The sequence below is a fragment of the Chionomys nivalis genome, chromosome 1, assembly GCF_950005125.1.
Source record: "Chionomys nivalis chromosome 1, mChiNiv1.1, whole genome shotgun sequence".
Classification (NCBI taxonomy): Eukaryota; Metazoa; Chordata; class Mammalia; order Rodentia; family Cricetidae; genus Chionomys; species Chionomys nivalis.
Genome location: NC_080086.1, coordinates 55763352 through 55786419, shown reverse-complemented (window position 1 = coordinate 55786419; position 23068 = coordinate 55763352). Strand labels below are relative to the sequence as shown.

Genomic DNA, 23068 nt, shown 5'->3' with positions numbered 1-23068 from the left:
CTGAAATTCTTTCTCAGACTGCTAAACCACGTCCTAAAGAGAGAAGGGGAACCACATATATACTCCACACATGTAAAGGAGAAAGACCAGTATATACTCTAACATGGAAAGTTCTTTCTGTGGTGAGGGAGTCAAGTTTGAGATGGTCAAGGGCTATGAACTGGTGAGTCTCAATCAGAGACATTTTGGTCCCCCGGGGCATTTGTCAATGCTTGGAGATAGGTCACAAATGGCAGAGAACCTGCTGCTGGCCTCTAGCAGGTGAAGTGCAGTGATTCTGTTTACACCCCATAATGCATATGGCTGAACTTATGCTATGTGTTACCTTTTCCTGGGAGGCAAGTGTCTATTCACCCCAGATACAGCACTAAAGACAAACCAGAGGAATGACCCCACCTGTGTGAGCCATTATTGGGGCTACTTACAGGAGGACTCAAAGACAGCTGCATCACAGGAAAGCCTACCCCAACATGGGCAAGGACTACAGACAGTAGCTAGCCTCACGTTTGTGGTCTTCCTCCCTCAGCCTCTTGATTGCTGGGATTACGGTATGTTCTACCATGCCCAGTTTCCACTGTAATGGTTTCTGTGTCCCCTGATGATCTTCAGGATGGGCAGATGGAAACACCTGCTCAAAAGTCAAGCTTCAGTTCTCTTCTAAGGCCCAAGTGTCCTGAGCTTGTTGGTTATTCCTAGATCTCATCTCTTCATGTGTTTTAGTGTCCCGCGCAACCGTCTCGCCAGCAAGAACGACGCGGCACACACAGGATCCTTCTGCAGAAAGCTTTAATGCGTCTTGAGAGGGAGAGCATAAGCTTACAGAGCGGAGACCCCAGAGGACCAAAGCCCAATCCTTTTATAGGTTAATAGTCCTCGCCTCCGACGTGTCACGCTCTGACTGGTTGCAGCTCGTCAGCCCATATGACGCCACGGGAGAGGCAGAGAACAAGGGATGGAAATTTCAGTTGGTGCTGCCGAATGCAGGCGCCATCTTGTAATGGAGTATGCAGGGGTGGCTCCTCACATCTCCCCCTTTCTAATATATTAAGGCAAATAGGCTTCCCAGATTATTGAGGGTAGAGACAGTGGTCATACTTCCCACAAGCAAACATACAGGACTTGTACGAAAGTCATCCCTAGGTTTATCGAGACCCGAGATGCTCTCGACCTGTCCTCTGCCGTTTTTCTGGGAAAGGGAGATTAAGGCAGGCAACCCTTATGCAGTACAACATGTCTCTCAGAGAGGGTGTTATAGCAGCAACTCTCTGTGCGATGCGCTTCGCTCAACACCCCTCTTGGGATGAAAGGCCAGACACTCTACCCTGTGCAATGAACCTAAGTTCCGGGTGTGCAAGAGCTGTCCAGCGAATAGCCTATTGCTTGAGCATAGTTAGCCAGATGTCAGTGGGAGCCCCCTGTTCTAGGGCAACAAGAGCCTGTGCAATCACCACCTTGTCTCTTTTGTTTTGGGTTCTGAGCCTGCAAACCAGCCAGAGGAGAACACCATTCTGCAGCAAACAATCACACCAAACAACCCCACCCCCACCCATCCTTTGAAATAAGAAACAGTCGAGGAAATCTAGGAAGACAGCCCCTCCATGAAGGACAGATCAAGGCGGGTAGAGTTGATTTAGACAATGGCGGCTCTCAACTCGCGAAGCGTCTGTTCAAATTCAACGGTCCAGTTCTGCAAAATGAACTGCAAAAGACTTATAGACAAATTAGCTGCTCTGGTAAAATTTTCATACTGAATGGAAGTAACACATAGGCCAGGGAGCTTTTGTTCGTAGCCCAATTGTGCCATCTGCCATAGATGACTGTAGCATTGATTACAATATTACTGTTAGATTCCCATCTAGCCTCTTTTAGCCAGGCTGAGGATTGGTTACAGGAATCACTATTATTTTGTTCTTTCACCAGGAAGCAAAGGCTCCCTTTAAGGGAGATAGTCCTGTTTTCTTTAAGTTCTTGAATTTGTTCATCTTTGGGCAGAAAGGCAAGTCCCAGTTCTTTATTAGTGTCAAAAAATCGGGGGAAAACTTGTGCATTATACATTACCGGCATTGGCAATGGGAATGTCGACATTATTCCCCAACGTGGCTCCCCTGGAATTACCAGAATCTTAATCATCAACAGCATCACAAGAAGCACCCTGTTCTTTTTCTTTATGTTGCTGGTCGGTTTCATTTTCCTGCTCCAAGACAGTTCTGGTGAGTCTCTCAGGGACCCAAAAGGGATTTTCTTCATCCTGTGGAAAAACACAAACAGCTCCCCTGGATCTTATTAAAATAGGATCCGGGCCTTTCCATTCATTAGTCAGCACATCTTTCCATTTTACTAATTCCTTAGGCCGCTGTGGGTCCGAGCAATGTCTCTGTGCTGCGGTTTGATCATTTTCATCCGAATTTAAAAAATTCACAGTAAAAAGTGCTACAGCAATAGCAACCCTCGGTACTGGGGGTAAGTCCTGTACAATTCCCCCTTTTTGTTTTATGAGATAAGATTTAAGCGTACGATGTGCGCGCTCAATAACACCTTGTCCCTGAGGGTTGTAAGGCAAGCCTGTAACATGTGTGACTTGCATCTGTGCACAAAATTGTTTAAATTTTTGAGAAGTATAAGCAGGTCCATTATCAGTCTTGAGGCATCTGGGCTTTCCCCAGGCACTCCATGCCTCGAGGCAATGTTGAATAACATGGCAAGTTTTTTCCCCTGTAAGTGGCGTTGCATGGAGAACACCAGAACAGGTGTCTATTGACACATGAACGTATTGTAACTTTCCAAATGAGGGGACATGAGTAACATCCATTTGCCACACCTGTAGCGGTAAAATTCCTCTGGGGTTGATACCTGTATGACGAATAGGAAGAAACTGACAGCAATTGTGACATTGGGTAACAATATCACGGGCTTCTTTTCTGGTTAAAGAGAAGCGCCTGCGTAAAGTCTCAGAGGTGACGTGGAAGTTATTATGAAAAGCCTTGGCAGCTTGTAAGGGTGAAGCAAATGCGGCTGCAGCCAGTCGCGTGGCTTTGTCTGCCAAATCATTGCCAAGGCTCATTGGTCCAGGGAGGCCCGAATGGGCCCTAATGTGAGTGATAAAAAAAGGAGCTTTCCTATGCAGTAGACAATCCTGTAATTTTTGAAAAAGAAGTGCCACTTTGCTTGTGGATTTTATAATCCCGGCAGTTTCAAGCAAGTTAACAGCATTGACTACATAAAAGGAATCAGAAACAATATTGAGAGGGCCCAAAAATTTTTGAAAAACTTCCAACACCACCAGGCACTCCACTATTTGAGGGGAGGTCTCTGTATAGGATCGTGAAAACACCCTGGAGCCTACAACGTAGGCTCCAAGACCGCCCTTTGAACCATCTGTATACACCACCAGCCCATCCTTCAATGGGGTGGGTGAAGTCACTCGGGGAAAAACTATAGGGTGTTCCGCAGCAAATCGTATCAAAGGATGTTTAGGATAATGATTATCAATCTTTCCTAAAAAGGTGGTGACCAAAATGGCCCAATCATCAGAAGTGGCAGCCAATGTTTGTACTTGGTGGGAGTTATAAGGAACTATAATGGAAATGGGGTGCTTGCCAAAATGGCCAACAGCTGCCTTCAAGCCTTTAAGGGCAATTTGAGCTATGGCTGCAGGGTACCAATCAATTATTTTATGAGGGGAAGCATGTGGATGGACCCATAAAAGCGGCCCATTTTGCCAAAGCACTGCAGTGGGCAACTTCCTTGTTTTGAACACGCATAGGGAAAAGGGTTGGGATGAATCTATACGGCATAATTGTGCCCCTTCAATGGCCCTTTCCACTAAAAGGAGGGCAGCTTCGGCTGCAGGGGTTAAAGATCTGGGGGAGGTAATGTGGGCATCTCCCTCTAAAATATCAAATAAGGGCTTTAGGTCAGCAGAGGGAATCTTTAAAAATGGGCGAAGCCAATTAATATCTCCTAACAGCCTTTGAAAATCATTTAAAGTACATAAATCATTTCTGTAAATTTTAAGTTTTTGTGGAAGAATCTTATCTGGAAAAATTAAGGAACCTAAAAAATGCCCAGAATTAGCAACTTGGACCTTTTCGGTAGCAATTTGGAGGCCCCAAAACTGTAAGGTCTTAAGTAATAAAGGATAGGCTTCTTGAAGAAGTTTTTGATCTTTATGACATATAAGCACATCATCCATATAGTGAATAACTATTAGCATTGGAAATTGTTCTCTTATTGGCCTTAGGGCCTCTTGTACATACAATTGACACATAGTCGGACTATTTGCCATGCCCTGGGGCAATACCTTCCATTGGAATCTCTTATCAGGTTCCATATGATTAATGGAGGGGACAGTAAATGCAAAACGTGGTCTATCAGGAGGATACAAAGGGATGGAGAAAAAACAATCTTTGATGTCTAATATAATTAAGTTCCAATCTTTGGGCAAGGTGGAAAGCACCGGGAGCCCCCGCTGCACAGCCCCTAGGGGGTGCATTTGTTCATTAATGGCTCTTAGATCATGTAGCAAGCGCCATTTTCCTGACTTCTTTTTGATGACAAAAATCGGGGTATTCCAAGGGGAGGTTGATGGTTCAATGTGTCCCAAGGCTAGCTGTTCAGAAATAAGGCTGGTTACCGCCTTCAATTTTTCAGAGGTCAGTGGCCACTGGGGAACCCACACCGGGGTCTCTGTTTTCCATGGTATGGGTCGTGCTGCCCCAGTGGCGCCTAGGAAAAACCCAGGCCCTGTCTTCCTTGGTTGGGGTCAGGCGCCACAGGTTCTGTCCGCCCTTGTCCTAGGCGCCCTAGTCCTTTTCCCACCTCGTACCCTATCTTTCTCATAATATTGATTGCTTGTGGTGAATATTCATTAGATAAAGTAAGTCCCATGGCTTGCATAACATCCCGTCCCCATAAGTTAACAGGCAAGGCTAGTACATACGGGGTGAACCGTCCCTCCTGTCCTTCCATGGTCCTCCAAATAAGGACCGAGGAGCTGATAGTTGGGTGAGCATTATATCCCAGTCCTTGTAAAGAATGTGACGCTTCAGTAGTTGGCCAAGATTTGGGCCACCAATGGGAGGAAATTATGCTTTTGTCCGCTCCGGTGTCCAAAATGCCTTCAAAACGCTTACCATTAACCCAGAGGGACAACTTTGGCCTATCCTGGAGGCTAACAACTAAGTAAGCTGAATCCTGGCCTGAGGATCCCATCTGTCTGTCTTCTGTTTTCTGATGAGCATCACCTGGGAGGAGCAGCAGCTGAGCTATTCTATCTCCTTTACTAATAGAAAAAACCCCATTAGGACTGGAACATAATACTTGAATCTCAGGGACATGTTGATTATCAATTATACCAGGATGGACAATTAGTCCCTGCAGGGTGAGCGATCCTCGGCCTAAAAGGAGACCTACGCTCCCTTGTGGCAATGGTGTAGGCATCTGAACAGGGACAGGCTGCACCCCCATCTGGGGCATTAGTAAGAAGTCGGAGGAGGCGCACAAGTCCACTCTTGTTCCGTTTCCGGGGGAGCCTCGTCTGTTGCCTTGATAAACCTGTTCCCATATTTTTGTGGGCCCTGGGATCGAGGGCCCACTGCCCCGTTTTTTGGATTCTTATTCACAAATGTCTCCATAGGAGGGAGAACTCTGCCCTTTATATCCCTTACTGAGCGACATAGCTCAGCTTTGTGGTAGCCCTTACCACAGCGGGTACAGAGGGTAGGTGGAGCCCTTTCTCTTTCTGATGCTCTACAGTCCTTTTTAAAATGCCCCGGCTTTCCACATTTAAAGCAAACTCTTTTGTCAGGCCCTTTAAGGGGGCGCTTTTGAGACTGTAAAATGGCAGCAGCCAATCCTACATTAGTAAGGGGACCACCAAGTTCTCTACAAATCCTGAGCCAATCTTGTAACCCTTTATTCTTTCTTGGGGCTATGGCCGCGCGACATTCCTGAGTGGCGTTCTCAAAGATAAGCTGTTCAGTAAGAGGCGCGGCTGTTTCAGGATCACCAAAGATGCGCCCTGCTGCCTCTGTCATTCGCGCCACAAAATCTGAAAAAGGCTCCTGGGTCCCTTGAATAATCTTAGTGAGCTGATTATTCACTTCCCCCTTTTTGGAGAGTGCCTTCCAGGCCCTAATGGCCATATCAGCGATTTGCCGATATGCACCCCAGTGATAATCTGTTTGATTAGCTGCAAAACGCCCTTGACCTGTCAGGAGGTCGAACGTCCATTGTTGCTGTTCCGGAGTCAGAGCCATAGCATTGGCCCTGGCTTGCTCCTGTGCAGCTTCATGCCAGAGAGCTTTCCATTCCAAATATTGGCCCATGCTGACAAGCGATGCTTTCGCCACCGTCTGCCAGTCAGCTGGGGTCATGGCGGCCATGGCCAGCCTGTCCAATTGTGCTAGAGTAAAGTTGGCTGTTACTCCATATTTTCTGACCGACTCTGCCAATTCTTTAAGTTGATTATACTCTATGGGTGCATGCACCCGTCCTCCCTCTGCGCCTTCAAAAACAGGATAAGCAAGGTGTAGTTTTCTTTTTACTTTCTCCGGGAGGAAGGAGAAGGACTTCCGGCGCATTTCATAAGGAGGGGGCGCTGAAGGGACTACCTGCGGGGAGGCTGCATAAGGCTGCCGCTTTCGGGGCTCTCTCTTACTCCGCAAGTGATCATCAGGATGATACCTCTCCTCCTCATATCTGGCTTCTTCCTCCTCTAGTTCAGCTTCTTCCTCAGGGTCTAAGTCTTCTTCTTCTGAACTTTTAGAATCATCGGAGCTATCGGCAATTAAAGCTTCAAGCTCTTGTAAAGGGTATAGACTAGTACTTCCTTTCTTTCTTACAACAGGCAAGGGACCTCTAGGGTCCGATGCATACACCCCCTTGTCATTAGACGCACCGGGGGGGCCATTTTCCTTAATTGGGACTGGTTTTTTCTTGCGCGCGCCCAACCTCTCACTACGCTCAGTTTCTGACATGCTATCCTGGACTTCTTCAAGGACATTTCGTCCCTCTGCTACAACAGCCCGACAGGCTTCATCCTCTAAACAGTTCTTAATAAGTTTCCAAATGGCCCTTGTCCCCTGTCTCAATTCCCCTTCTGCCAGTTTTTTATCAAGATCTTTACCTAATTTATTCCATGAGGCAAGAGTCAAGGACCCGGAGCAAACATACCAGGGAGCCACCCGATCAATTTCTTTGACAAAATTTTTAAGTGTCCGATTGGCAACTTTTATGTCTCGTTGCTTTAACACCGTTTCTAGCACTGTAACGATAGACTGAGAGGAGCCCATGATAACAAGCAGACACCCGCGGCTTATCTACGTCCGTCTTACAAGTGTGAAGAAAATGAAAGTAAACTCCGCGTACAGCTCTTTTATCTACAAGAGACTGAGGCACGCAACAGAGTGCTGCCGCTTATCTACGTCGGACTTAACGCACCTAACAATCATAACGGTGAAAGCAGAGCATAGTAGCACTCCCAGGACAATCACTATGGCTTCAACACTATCTTCCTAAGGCAGCGAGAGGTCCAAGCCAAAATCCAGAAAGGACATACCTCTCTGAGCGTATCCACCTGCAGTTCTGAATCCTCCTTGAATCCAAGGGATCTCCGATGGTGCTGACGATGTTGAGGTTCCCGGGTTTCGGCACCAGTTGTCCCGCGCAACCGTCTCGCCAGCAAGAACGACGCGGCACACACAGGATCCTTCTGCAGAAAGCTTTAATGCGTCTTGAGAGGGAGAGCATAAGCTTACAGAGCGGAGACCCCAGAGGACCAAAGCCCAATCCTTTTATAGGTTAATAGTCCTCGCCTCCGACGTGTCACGCTCTGACTGGTTGCAGCTCGTCAGCCCATATGACGCCACGGGAGAGGCAGAGAACAAGGGATGGAAATTTCAGTTGGTGCTGCCGAATGCAGGCGCCATCTTGTAATGGAGTATGCAGGGGTGGCTCCTCACATTTTAGGCTGCAACTTCCACCTGTGGGGTAACCACGGGGCAGAATCCTCATGTTTACCCTTGTTGCAGGAGCTTTTTCCGTTCCTTCAGCCAATAGCCGCTGAGATACCAGCCCACTGGGGCATGGTCTCTCTCCCTTTAAAAAAGCGGCCACTTCCCTCTGTGCTCGCTCTGGCTTCCGGCTCTCCATTCCTGATTGCTCAGAGGGCTGTTGTCTGGGACGGTGATCTGTAAATTTTTCCCCCTTAAAATAAATAACCTCTCTAATAATTTAATTCCAAACTGGTGTGGGATTGTTTGTGACTTACGCCTTCATACCCTTTTACATTCTGCAACACTTCCCTGACTCTCGCTAGGCGAAGTTTTCTGCTTCCAAAGGTGTGAGTGACTTAGTGGGTGCCCTGGCAGACAATACAGGTTACTCTCTATACTGTAAGGTCTGTCACCTTTCTTATGTCTGCAACGTTCCTGGTCATGTGACACAGCATGCTCATATATTCCAAGAATAAGAGTGTGCATCCTTGGGCATGGAAGAGTGAAACTTACTTTCCCTGTTGCTGTGGTGAAAGCAACTTCAAGAAGAAAGAGCTTATTTTGGTGACAGTTCAAGGGAACAGTCCAGCCCTGCAGGAACATCCTGGTGGTAGGAGCCTGTGGCAGCTGGTCCCATGTTATCTGCAGATGGGAAGCTGAGAACAATGAATAGCTCTGCTCACCTAGTTTCCTTTGTTCCTTGTAGTCTATGGCCCAAACCCAGGGAATGGTGATCTCCTCAACTAACCTATTCAGGATAACACCTCACAGGCATGGCCAGAGGCTGACCTCATCCAAACAATGCCCCCGCTACTGTGCCCAGAGAGTTGTCTACTGGGTAATTCTAGGTCCTATGAAGTTGGCTATCAATATTAACTATCACAGGGGGCGTTCTGTCAACAATTTTCGAAGAGAATGACCATGCAACAGCTGTTTAATTAGAGATATCAGACATACTTTAGATGGGGTTTGAGACTACAGATATAGATTTGTTTGGTGAATATGGAGGTAGGAGTATTTCAGATAACATTTTATCTGAGTGCTTGGGAATTCAAAGGTGGGAGGAAATAAGGACGTCTGGTGACAAGTCAACCACGGGACATGTAGGGGTTAAAAGTAGATTGGAGCCAGAGCAAAGATCTCAAATTTGAATCATTTTTCCCCCATCCTATAGCAAAATCTAGGTGTCTGGTGAGTCAGGTTGGAGACTTTGAGGCCAGGAACTGAGCAAGTCAGTCGTGCGAAGGCTGTAGTTAGGAAAGACGAAGGATGTGTCGCCAGAGCACTGGCCAGAACCCTCACTCTGAGTTTCTTTCTTCCTTTGGCCTCAACCAATTTCTCTTGACCACTTGCCTTTCAAGAATCCTATGGACTCAAACACATTTCAAAAGACACAGAACAGCAACTGGCTAGGGGGAGATAATTACTGCTCTAGGAGTCAGAGACATAAATGGTAATTTTGATTAAGTATTTTATAGATCTGATTAAGGCCATTTCATGCTGAGTTTAAGTTTCCCTGAAAGAGTTAAATTCTGAGAGAGAGGACAAAAAGGCCGGTATTTCTTCAAAGTGGGCAAACTGTGACTCTCTCTGAAAGATCCATTCCATGCATGGGGGGTGAGACCAGAGGATTCCTCAAGCTTAGAGTGAGTAAACTCTCATTCCGTTAAACAATAGCTCCCTGGAAGGACCCAGCCTTCTGAAACTACCGTGATGCCCACCCACCCCCATATTGGGTGAAAAGCACAAAAATCAGCCGAGAAATGGGGCCAGTAACTTGGGAATGGATAAAGAAGCATTTTCCCCTCTAATATATACGTATAAAGAGGCCGACTGAAATGGAGACGAGATTACAATATAAATGGCCTGGGAACAACAAAGGCTTCAAAGCTTTTGATAACTGACCATGGTGGATAAGATTTTAATCCCTTAAAGAAATGCTGAAAAAAATGAAGGGGGAAAAAAAGAAACTCACAGAAAAAGAATCACTCAACGCTTTGAAGGGAAACCCAAGGTTAAAATAGACAAGGAATATTAAGAGCTAAAGCTGAATTAGGAAAAAATACCCAAGTGGGCTTAATGTTTGCCTGTTTCCCCCTAAAATTGGTATATTTCATTTAAAGACAGCATTGTTCATGATGCCACTTTCCTGTTTAGCAGAGAATTCTGTTTTTGAGGAAGTCTGAGTAGAAAGGTTTGCTAAAGACTGGGACCGACTTAACCATGCCTGTGGGGGAAGGCTGAGGATTCAGACCTGAGTTTGAAACTCAGTTACTTGTGAAGAGGGTGGAAATGTCTGTCCCCAAACAGGAATTCAAATGGGCAAAGGATTAGAGGTTTAGAGGTCACCAAGTGTTAGTATGAACACATCGATCTAAAGAATAATCTTAGTGAATGTTATCTGTTTGTGTTCGTTGCTTTGTACAACACAGATTGTGGCTCTCACAGGCAGTTTTCAGAGTAAGAACTAGATCTTACTCTGACCTTTAGACCTTTAGAGCCTGAAAACCAAGGAAAGCGACCATAATTTCGGGATGCTAGAGGATCTATAGCAAGGCTAACTTGTACAACTAGAAGGCCAGTGAGCTTATCTGCTAATTTGGCACAGTAATTTTCCAAACCTCTAAGCAATAAGGAATCTTTTTTTCAGATATTACCTTCTGCAGACTCCAGTTACAGATAGCAGACAAAAGATAGAGCATTCTGCTAGCCTGTTTCATAGTTCCACACTCATAACCGTTTAAACATGTGTTTAAAGTCAGACACCATAGCCTGTTTGGACAAAGTCATAATTTGAAAGCAAGGATTATCATGTCCAGAATAATTAATAGCAATTTTAGTCTTTGTGAGCTTTTATATCTACTTTACATATTTTCCTTTGTACAGCAGGGAAGAAAATCTTAATTGTTAAATATGAGCAGGTTGCAGCTTTGAACCCACCTACTTTACATCCTCTGATTACTTGACAATGCAAATTCTTGCCACCCCCCCCCCAGGATGGTGAATTGTTTTCCTGCATTACTCATGAATATTCTTCACTCTTATCCACGTAATTGAGCGAGTGTTCAAATTTCAGAAAAGTTGATAAAGGGGAAAATATATCACACAAAATTCATTTCATAGCATATGACAACTGGCATCATTCAAAGTCTTTTGTCTATTGCAGTACTCATCTGTACCAAATAGTCATCTAAAATTCAAAACAGCCCAGTGGATTTTGTTCTTTCCATTGAACTCCAAAGTAATTTTATTACTCGGGATGGCACTGTTGCATTCTAACGAGCTGAGTGAACCCATTCATATTGTAAAAGCTTTTGTGAAGACTGACAGAAAGTACAGAATGCAATGTCACAAGACAGCCGTGACCCTGAATAATTATGTGTACACGAAGACAATTCATTTGTAAAGCTTAATAATTACATTTATAAGAGGATCAACTATATGCAAAGAGATGTCAGAGTCAACATTTTGAAATCTGTGCCTAACTGGCTTCACCTGACAGCCCAGTATCAGGTGTTAATGCTAGTTTCTGTGTGGAGACGGGCTGTGTTAACACCTGTAAATAAGTGTGTGTTATACTGCAGATCATGTCTACAGATGTCTAAAGTAAGATGTGTATTAAATGATTTCAGAACTCCTTCAACAGTTTTGAAATATCTTTTAACATATTTCAGTAGTGCAGCCAGAGACGAAACTATCTTTTAGCATACCTCAATAGTGGACTTAGTGTTGTAAACAGTAAAAACCGAAAATTCCGAGCTTTTATGTTGGCGTTCAGAAGCCACAAATCTTTTAATCCACCCCTGGACCAGTCTTTCATCTAGTTTTCCCATGAGACAATTATCAAAGTGATTCTTGGAGTTAATGTAGGGCATTCTAGAGTCCACAGAGGACAGGTTTGATACTCTTGTTGTAAATCAATACGTAGCCCAAGCCTGTCTAACGTCACGGTTACATTAAGTTCATTTCTCCAGAATGTTCTGTTATGATGTTTTATCTGCATATTCTTTAGTCATAATAGAATACATTTATTTTCTAAAGAATATCAACTTTTAGAAAATCAATCCTTCTAAAGGTTAAATAACAGGGAACATTTTGTAGGACTGTCTTTCTCAGGATATGTCATGCGCAAACCATTCTGTATAAGGCCTTGACTTTCCTAGTGAGTAGGTAAGTGTAAAAACTCTGATGCACATACCTCTTGCAGGACTGATCTGACTTGAAGAAGCATATTACCAAGGCCCTGTAAGAACAGTCTGGTCTCTGTGTCAGTTTCACAAAGTAAAACCCATTAAATGCGATGTCACCATGATATCTGTTCTCCTTCCCATTACTCTTTTAGAAGAATAAAGGCCGCACTTACCTCATTTGCATAAGCAGGCAATATACACCAGTCAGTGTCTTCTAAAGCATTTATGCTAATGACCTTAGCCGTGGAATCTCGACCTTTTCTCATTTCGCTCATTATGATAACCTGTCAGGCATCCCTTGAAAGCTAACTCTGACTTTCCCTGATATAGGCTCATTGTGAGAGTTAAGTTTACATTTTTCTGTCTTCCTGTTTTGTCTTAATTTTGAGAGATAAAAGTATCCATTGATATCAATCCCTTTTAAGAGTTTTTTTGTTAATTATTATTATTATTATTTATTGGATGTCTTTTTTTCTTTATTTTCTTTATTTATTCTACATCCTGACTGCAGTTTTCTCTCTTTCCTCTCAACCCATTCCCTTTCCTTACCTCTCCTCTACCCCCCATCTCCATCCACTCCTCTGTTCGTAAGAGGGTAGGCTTCCATGGATATGAACAGAACATGGCATATCAAGTTGTGGTAAGCCTAAGCACATCTCCTTTTATTTGATGGAATAGGGTCCCAAGAGCCTGCTAAAGTCTTCGGGACAGCTCCTCCTCCCACTGTTAGGAGTCCCACAATAAACAAAGATACACAACTGTAACATATATGCAGAGAGTCTAGGTCAGTCCCATGAAGGCTTCCTGGTTGTTAGCTCAGACTCTGTGAGTTTTTATGAACCAGGTTAGTTGTTTCTGAGGGTTTTCTTGTGATGTTCTTCACCCCTCTGACTCCTACAATCCTTCCTCTCTTTAGCAGGATCCTCTGAGCTTGGCCTAATATTTCACTGTGGGTCTTTGCTTCTGCTTCCATCAGTTACTAGATAAAGGCTCTCTGATTACAATTGGGGTAGTCACCAATCAGATCATAGGGGTTGGCCAGTTCAGGCTACGTATTCGCTATTGCTAGGAATCTTAGCTGCGGTCATCCTTGTACGTTGTATGAGGTGCGGGCTGTGTCCTGCCGCCCGGCTAGCTTAACCCCCAAAATAACCACACAGAAATTGTATTAATTAAATTACTGCATGGGCCATAAGCTCTAGCCTCTTATTGGCTAACTCTCACATCTTGATTTAATCCATTTGCATTAATGTGTATCACCATTTGACTGTGGCTTACCGGCATGAGTCTAACCAGCATCCATCTCGGGCAGGAAAATCATGGCATCTGCCACAGTGCCCTTCTTCCCAGCATTCTGTTCTGTCTACTCTGCCTGTATAAGTCTGCCCTATTAAAAGTCCAAGGCAGTTTCTTTATTCAACCAATGAAAACAATACAAATACAAAAGGACCTTTTACAACATTTTTAGATTCTTGGAAGTTTTCCTTACACCAGGTTTCTATCTGACCTGAAAATACCCCCCTTTCCAGACATATCTTTTAATACTCTCCCCCTCCATTCACCCCCAACACAATACCGCAAGTTCTCATCACCATTCAGGATATTGCTTCTATTTCTGCTTCTTAGGGAGATCCATGTGTCTCCCACTTGGGCTCTCATTGGTATCTAGCCTGACTGAGTCTGTGGATTATGGTTATCTTTTTACTTTACAGCTAATATCCACTTAATGAGTGAGTACAAACCATGTTTGTCTTTCTGAATCTAGTTACCTCAATCAGGATGACTTTTTCTAGTTCCATCCATTTGCCTTTGAATTTCCTGATGTCAATGTTTTAACAGCTGAGTAATACTCCATTGTATAAATGTACCACATTTTCTTTATACATTCTTCAGTTGAGGGACATCTAGGGTGTTTCTAATTTCTGGCTATTACAAATAGTGCTGCTATGAACATAGTTAAGCAAGTGTAATTACCAAATTCCTTTTATGGGATTACTGTCTCCCTGATCCCCAAACCACATAAAGACTCAACAAAGGAAAAGACTTACATACCAATTTCCGTCATGAACATTGATGCAAAAAATACTCAATAAAATACTTGGAAATTGAATTCAAGAACACATAAAAAAATCATCCACCATTATCAAGTAAGTTTCATCCTAGAGATTCAGGGGTGGCTCATCATATGAAAATCTGTCAATGTAATTCACCACATAAACAAACCGAAAGAAAAAAGGCATGTAGTCATCTCATTAGATGCTGAAAAAAAGCCTTTGAAAATCCAACACCCCTTCATGATAAAAGTCTTGAAGAGATCAGGGATACAAGGAACATATCTAAATACAATAAAATAATATACACAAGCTGACAATCATCATCAGATTAAATGAGAAACTCAAAGCAATTTCACTAAAATCAGCAACAAGACAAGGTTGCACACTCTCTCCATATCTATTCAATATAGTACTTAAAGTTCTACCTAGAGCAGTAAGACAACTAAAGGAGATCGAGGATATAAGTACAAGTCAAAGTATTTACAGATGACAAGATAAAATACATGAGTGACCCCCAAAATTCTACCAGGGAACTCCCAAAACTGATAGACACTTTTAGTGAAGTGATTGGATACAAGATTAACAACAACAACAAAAAAAATCAGTATCTCTCTTTTATACAAATGATAAAAGGAAAAGCAGCCTTCACAATATCCAGAAACAAAATATTATGGAGTAGCTCTAGCCAACAAGACCTGTATGACGAGAATTTCAAATCTTCTAAGAAAGAAATGGGAGAAGATATCAGATGGAAAGGCTTCTCATGCTCATGAATCGATAGGATTAACCTAGTAAAATGGCCATCTTACCTAAAGCAATCTATAGAGTAACAGCTTTTCAGCGGGAGCTGGTGATGTTGCTTAGTTTGTAGAGTGCTTGGCTAGCATGTGGAATGGTTTCTAACTGCATAAAACCAGAAGTGATGTGATGAGTTCAAGGACAGTCTGGGCTACATGAGAGACCTTGACTCAAAAAATAAGTTCTTTATAATTGTAGTAAAATCAATGAACATGGGATCTACCCCTTCAGCAAGATTTTGTGTTACAGTGACCGTTTACTATTAGTGCAGTGCTGAACTCTTCCTGCTTCTGTATCCTAGTGGCCAGGTGGAAACTCTCAGATGCATGTGGCACCATTGGCATGGTGAGTAGTGCAAAGCAAAGGGACTTCTGAAGAGGAGTCATTAGCTGAGATGCCAGATGACACCCCGCTGGTAAATACAGAGCCTGGTTTGATTAGTCAAATACAGGGTTTTATGGTTGAGCTGTTTTTCATCTAAACAGAAAAAAGCTTATGAAATTGGTGTTTAAGAAAGCCCATTCCCGTACCCAGAAATGAGAAGAAATTGCATTAGCAGATTCTTAAACTGTAGAAAACACCCACACCCCTTTCCATGGAAACACACTCTAAAGGCTTACCACATATCTTTCCCAGCAAGGCAATCATTTCTGGTTTGGGATTACATTTGAACATATATATTTGAATATGATCTTAATTCAGGAATCTGCTTTACCAAAAAGAAAGAAAGAAAGAAAGAAAGAAAGAAAGAAAGAAAGAAAGAAAGAAAGAAAGAAAGAAAGAACAAATTTATGCTTTCTCTATGCTGACCACCTCAGCACGGTTCCCTGCTGCTCATAGCAAAGCGGTAGCCATTAAAGATTTGATTTTGTATTCTTTATTTCTCCAGCTTTTCCATGATGTAGGAATACTGTGTACTTTGGTATGTACTCCATATTTGATGAAAACCTTTAAGTAAATAGAGTGGGTAACATGTCATGATATTTTGCAGGCATGACTTAACTGATGGTTTAGACATTCTTCCAACGCCTGCCTGTGCATCAGGCATTTTATCTTTGACAGGTAATGGACAGGTGTGGTGATTTTTTCATTATTCCCCCTCCCTTTGCTTTATATAACATTTTTAAAAAGTGGGCAAAGACTGAAATCTGAAAGAGCAAAACTGTTAAGTAATTTTCTTAGCTACCAGGGCAGTGTTTGTCTGACATGTGAGCACGAGCAGATTGGAATAGAAAGATCAATAAGTATGGCTACATGAAAATTATAAACATGTGTATGATAACAGTGACTGTACACCATGTTAAAAGATAACCACAACATCTATGGCTCCCTTAAATAAATTCTTGTGCATTGGGAAGAAAATAGCTTCATAAGTGGCTTAGTTAAGATTTTTATTGCTGTGAAGAAACACTAAGACCATAGCAACTTCTTTCTTTCTTTCTTTCTTTCTTTCTTTCTTTCTTTCTTTCTTCTTTCTTTCTTTCTTTCTTTCTTTCTCTCTTTCTCTCTTTCTCTCTTTCTCTCTTTCTTCCTTTCTTTCTTCTGGGATTAAAGGCGTGAGCCACCACCACCCACATGGCAACTCTTTTAAAGAAAACATTTAATTGGGGTGGCTCACAGTTTCAGTGGTTCAGTTCATTACCATCATGATAGAGAACATGGTGGTATGCAGGATGACATGGTGCTGGTTAAGTAGTTGAGAGTCCTACATCTTACAGGCAACAAGAAGTCAACTGAGACATTGGACAGTATCCTGAGCATAGGAAACATCAAAGCCTGTCCCCACAGTGACACACTTCCTCCAACAAGGCCATACCTATTCCAACAAATTTTAATCTCAGGTAGAAGTCTAGTATCTCATTACAGACAATTAATTTGAGTATTAAAGGAATATTTAGATTAGTGAGGACTACATTTTACCAGTGGCGTTTTGGAAATATGCATTGGTTTTATTTGCCTTACTGACACAAGCTATATACTATGCCATGTTCTGAATTATTTACCATACTACACTGGTGAATTCTAATGTTGGTTTTTCAAGGTGAACTATTTACTCATAAGCAAAATAAAACTATCAAATACATTTTAATGTTATCATCTATAAATATAGATTTCAAGGTATATTTACATTTTGGAAATGACCCAAGTAGATTTTCATACTTTTATGTAGTTCCGAATAGTTTTAAACATACGAGAATTAAATATTGTTTTGTTTTAAAGAATTTATTCATAGTATCATTTGAGTCAAGAGTCTTTGGTAACTTCCTTAATTTCCCCTTGTTTACTTTTATTAAATATTTTATTCCTTCTTCAGTTAATATTTCATGTTAGTATTTTTTTGGAAAAAGTATTCCCTCTGCTATTAGATGTGTTCATATGTATCTCTAGTGTCTCTCTCCAGCTAAATCCTTTTTCTATTTCACTAGTTAGGATTTTCTCTTCACTTCTTAGATTTTCCAGAAATGTGTAATTTTTTTTCTAAAGACCCAGGTTTGAAATCCCTCCTCTCTCCTGTGATCTCTAGTATTTTCTCTAGTTACTCCCTCCATGCTTCATATGAACCGCTCTGAATTAACTCTTGAAGTTCAGTAGAGGTAGTTAGTCCCGGTAGGGAGAACACATGGGCCAAAAACCTTGATATGTGGTGCTTAGTTTTATTATGTTAAAAATCAATCATTCAGTTTTTAAGTGTTTCCTTTTGTGTGTGTGAATATGATAGTATACATACATAATCTACCTAACATTAAAATCTTGTCTCAGAATTCTGGAAAAGACCCAAAGTTAACAAAATAGCTCATGTTTATTAAACTAAAACAAATGGTCACTGTTACTTGCAAATGTATATAAAAATTTATATATAAAATATTAAAAAAATCAGCCTCAGGGTGCGGGAGATAGCTAAGTCGATAAGATGCCACATAAGCATAAGGACCTGATTTCAATACCCTAGAAGCCATGTTTAAAAACAGCAATCAAACAACAGCAATGAAATTAGGTATAGTGTCACATGCTTGTCATCCCAGCACTGAAGAGATGGAAACAACTGATGGGTCCCTGAGTCTCACTGGCCAGCCTAGCCTAACAGGTCATAGTAAGAGATTGTCTAAAAAGTAATGTTGACAGCGCCTTAGGAACAACCACTGTGCTTCTCCTCTGACCGCCACACGCACACACATACACACACATACACTCACACAGACACAGACACACACACACACACCCCACTCAGCCTTCTTCTCCTTATGTTTTGATACAGTCATTTATCTGTGTCTATGTCTTCATTTCCTTTTCCTATAAGGAATGGTCACAGTGGGTTAGGGCCCATCTGATTTTAGTACACTAAGTTACCTCTTTAAAGTTCTTTTCTACAAAACTAGTCACTTTCTAAGGCACTGGAACTTAGGGCATCAGTGCATAAGCTTTGAAGGGACACATTTGGCTCACTAAATCTTCCATTATCTGTTTCTGATAGTTTGAACATTATCTGTTTCTGATAGTTTGAAATGAACTTCCCAGAGAGAATTCTTGTAATCTTAGTGTCTGGTTGAATCCAGTCTTCAGACCTTGTACTGAAACGATGGCAAAGTCAAATAGAATTGAGCTATGAATTTATTAGTAGCAGTGTGGTAGTTTGTATGTCTAAGAGCTTTGCACTAGAGTGACTTTTCTTTTTTAAAAGAGCATTTACTCATTCAGTCATATACTGTGCTTCTGTTCCTCTATTGAGAAGTAATTCATAGACAATATAATCCACCCTTCAGAGTCAAATCCAGTGGGCTTTCCTTTCTTTCTTTCTTTCTTTCTTTCTTTCTTTCTTTCTTTCTTTCTTTCTTTCTTTCTTTCTTTCTTTCATCCTTCCTTCCTTCCTTCCTTCCTTCCTTCCTTCCTTCCTTCCTTCCTTCCTTCCTTCCTTCCTTCCTTCCTTTTGGGTATGAGTTGTGTAAATACTAGCCTAATTATGAGACGTTTAAATCATTCCCTCTCAAACTTCATGCCCTGAACATTCACTACCTTTGTCCCCAGCAACTAGTAACCAGAATGCACTGTCTGTCTCTATTGACCTGTTGTCTGTGTACATTTCAAATAGATGGAATCACAGAACACTTGACCTTCAACGACTAGTTTCTTTCACTTAGCATATTGTTTTCAGTTCATTCGTGGTGTGTTTATTCAGTAGATTGTTCCTTTCTAGTACTGAACCAGACTCACTTGTGGGCCTGGGGTGATTCTTCAATAGTTAAGAGCACTGGCTACTCTTGCAGAGGACCCAGGTTCAATTCCTAGCACCCACATTGCAGCTGGCTGACAACTGTCTATAACTCTTCCAGGGGATCCAATGTCTTCTCCTAGGATTCACAGGTATCAAGAAGATACATTGTGCACAGATACAAGCAGACAAATCACCCACAAACATATAATAATAATAATAAGTATTTAAAGACTCACTTTGTATGATATGTGACATTTTACTTGGATTTGTCTTATTTTATTTATCTGTACATCATATGGAGGATATTTACACTGTTTTCACTTTTTAGCTTTTATGGAAAATTCTGCTATGGACATTTACATAAAGATTATTAGTAGACAAAGTTTTAAACGATCACAGGCAAAAACTAGATTTCAGTATCAGTCTGTTTAACCTTTGAGGACCTGATAAATGGGTCTTCAGCATGACTGCAGTACTTTACCTTCCTCCAGAGATTCACAAGGGTTCTAATTCCTTCACTTTCCTCTCAATACTTTTTCCCGACCCTCTTTTTTAATTTTAGACATTCTATGGCTCTGAGATCATACAGTGTCTAATATCTATCCTTTTAGTACCATCACCTGTCCTTTAGACATATTCATATCAGAAAGGGGATTTATTACACTGGCTTAAAGACTGCAGAGCAGGTTGTCCAACAATGCCTGTCTTATTTGGGAAAGCAGAGAATCTGATAGTTTCCGAGTCCACAAGGCTTTCATCTCAGCATTTCCAATCTGGTGCTGGAGGAGAACTGGGGAGCTGCTAGTCTTCAGCCTTCGTTAGAATCATAAAGAAATAGTTCCTAATATTGGCAAAGGAATGCTACACCAGCAGGCTAGATGGACTTGTCGCTGAGAGTGACTTGTCGGTGAGAGTGAGGACAAGCAGGCCAAAATAAAGTTTCCTTTTTCTATGTCCTTTTATGTCGGCGGCCACTAGAAGGTCGCAACTCCTTAGCCTTCACTTCCTGCTTGCATGCATCCTCAGGCCTACCAAAGGAGAGGAAAATAGGTTGTCTGGGCCTTTTCTCAGCCTCCACATAGGTTTAAAAACACTTCTGTTCTCTCAGACTCCAAAGACTATGTCGGAGGTTTTCAAAACCACCAATTGGGTATCTAATTCCCTAGTTTTTTCCCCATTGTGTGTCTCAGATTTTTTTAGCCTCAGTTGATTGTGCCACCTCATTAAGTATGATCTTAAATAATGGCTGCTAAAGTTATTTGTAAAAAATGCACTAGTCGTGGGTCTCTTCCTATGGAGAAAGCTTTGAACACTCGAGGAAAGACAAGCCTTACAAACGGAGCTTCCCCAGGGAGTTTTCATGTCTGTGAAACAGTGCTTTGTTTGAGAGCCCAAGGCTGTTTTGTTTTTCTCTAGTGGCTGCTAAGCTGCTAAAGGAATTTCCATGGCTACTGAAGTCTTAGGTGTGTTGCTGAGGAAGGCTAAGGTAGGGCTGGGGAGATGGTGGGGAACGTAGGGAAACATAAATCCCACGAAGTCTGTGGTTCCTAGTGAGAACTGGCTGTTCTTTCATAAGCCCACACAAAGGTTTATTGCAAGGGTTCGGAAAATATATGGAGTTTTGAACAAAATCGGTTGTAATGATTGTCCACCACTGTCTACAGTGATTGATTGGAAAGACTAGTCTCAAGGGACCTCATGCCACCGTCTCCAGATGTTTTTCTCTGTTTGACATGGTGTCAGGGACACCTATCTTGGTACGATAGGCTGCTTACCATTTGGAGCATCCCTAGCCATGATGAAGACTTCCTGATATATAACCACTGATGGGAGTTTCCTTTTAGGGAATATTTTGCTTTTTGCAGTTTTGGTTGTGAGCCTTAGTCTTGAACAGTTTAGCTATCTCTCCATTCCAATATTTTACTCAAGAAGGCTTATTTTATTATTCTAAACTATCAAATTATTATTATTATTATTATTATTAGTAGTAGTAGTAGTAGTAGGTGTGCGTGGGGAGTGTGTGTGCACATGAGTGCAGGTGCCTGTGGTGTCCAGAAAGGGGTGTTGGAGTTACAGGTGACTATGAGCTGCCCAAAGTGGGAGCTGGGAAGAGAACTCGGGTCTTTGTAAGAGCAACATCTCATGCTGACAGCTGACCCATTTCTCCAGCCCCAACCATCTATTCTTGAAACTCTATTTTCCCTTCTGTCATACATGTAGTTAAATATCGATACTAAGTGAAAGAAGCTCTTCCAAAATAAAAGAACATACTCAATAAATTAATCAGAAACACACACAAGGATGAAACTGAAATCTCTTTTTAAAGAAAGGTTCAATTCTTTTTTTTTCTTGTTCAAGCATCTTTCTTTTTTATTACCTATTTCTAGTTCATAATTACTGAAGCTTGCATACAAATAATTGGAACGCCCCAGTAAGTGATAGGTCTTAGTATATATCCAGTTATTTGGCTTTGTGAACAGTTAGGATATCTTGTGGACATAGTTTTTCCTGTAGGTGAAAAAATCCTAAGTAAGGGAGATGCAAGTGTAGATGGAAGGTCGTCTCCAGAGATGCTAGGCAAGACAAGCTCATGGAGTTCTGTGAGCTGTGGGATTGGAGTAGCCAAGGGGGACTTCCAGTGGGAGGTTTGGCTGTCTGTAGAAAGGTTCAATTCTTATTCTCAGGTCCATATGGTTTTCTGCAAAGGTTTACTATTTTTGCTATTTGTCTGCTCTCTCTCTCTCTCTCTCTCTCTCTCTCTCTCTGTCTGTCTGTCTGTCTCTCTCTCTCTCTCCCTCTGTGTGTGTGTGTGTGTTAGCTTGCATGTTTTACAGAGCACACATGGGTCAGTTCTCTCCTTCAGCCACGTGGGTCACAGGAATCAAACTCAGATTCACCAGACTCTGGCAGCTGCTCTTCCTTGCCGAGCCATTTCACCAGCATGAAAACACTGTTATTTTTAAAAGAGAAGTCAATGCGAAACTTCTATATTTGTCAGAGGGAAGGTGAAATAATTGCTCTTGCTTCTTTCTTACTATAAAAGTCAATAGCTATGTATTTTTCTTAAAATAGCAATATGTGAAGATGAGATATTGACTTTAGATTAATCCTAGCTTAGTAATGTAAATGGGAAACATTTTTAAAGACCAGGTTAGACTTAAGACATTATATTAAAAGTGGCAGGAAACTGTAGAGATGGCTCAGAGGATAAAAGCACTGCTTTTGCAGAGGACCCAACTTCAATTCCCAGTATTCCCACCAGCCAGCTCACAACAGTGGTTAACTCTAGCTCCAGAGGATTTGACACCTGAGGGTACCTGAACAACTGGGGGCACACACACACAAATATTAATAATAAAATTAAATAATTAATAAATACTAAAAATAAAAGTAAAAATTACTAGTCATGATGATATATGTCTATAACCCAAGAACTCAAGAAACTGAAGCAGAAGGATTATAAATTTGAGACTGGATTATGCAGTGAGTTTGAGGCCAGCCTGAGCTTTATAGTGAGATCCTGTCTCAAAAATTATTAATAGACATAAAATAAAAGTGGTAGACATCATCAAAAATTGTTTTAATGAAAAAATACAGCTATTGGGTAATATTTTCTGTGAATTAGCATGTTTACTCTTGCCCTACAGTTTCTAACATAGCAGAGAAAAACGAGTCTTGGTGCTTACTACCTAAGCCACTTGGTGCTACTAATCTAGTAGCTCAAAGAGCTTGTGTAATTGCTCGAATTGATTCTGTAGACATAGGCAACAATGGTTTCAGATGTAATTATATCCTCAAGGGTGAATTCAAGTGCATTGGTGC

At 41.8% G+C, this 23068-nt stretch overlaps 1 protein-coding gene across 1 annotated transcript; it reads right to left on the bottom strand.

The window, feature by feature from the left end:
* Positions 1–5462: 5462 nt before the first annotated feature.
* On the bottom strand, positions 5463–7292 carry LOC130872018 (igE-binding protein-like). The gene has a single exon (XM_057765844.1). It carries the CDS (start codon positions 7290–7292, stop codon positions 5475–5477), a length of 1818 nt encoding a protein of 605 aa, XP_057621827.1. The 3' UTR covers positions 5463–5474.
* Between the last annotated feature and the right edge of the window lie 15776 nt (positions 7293–23068).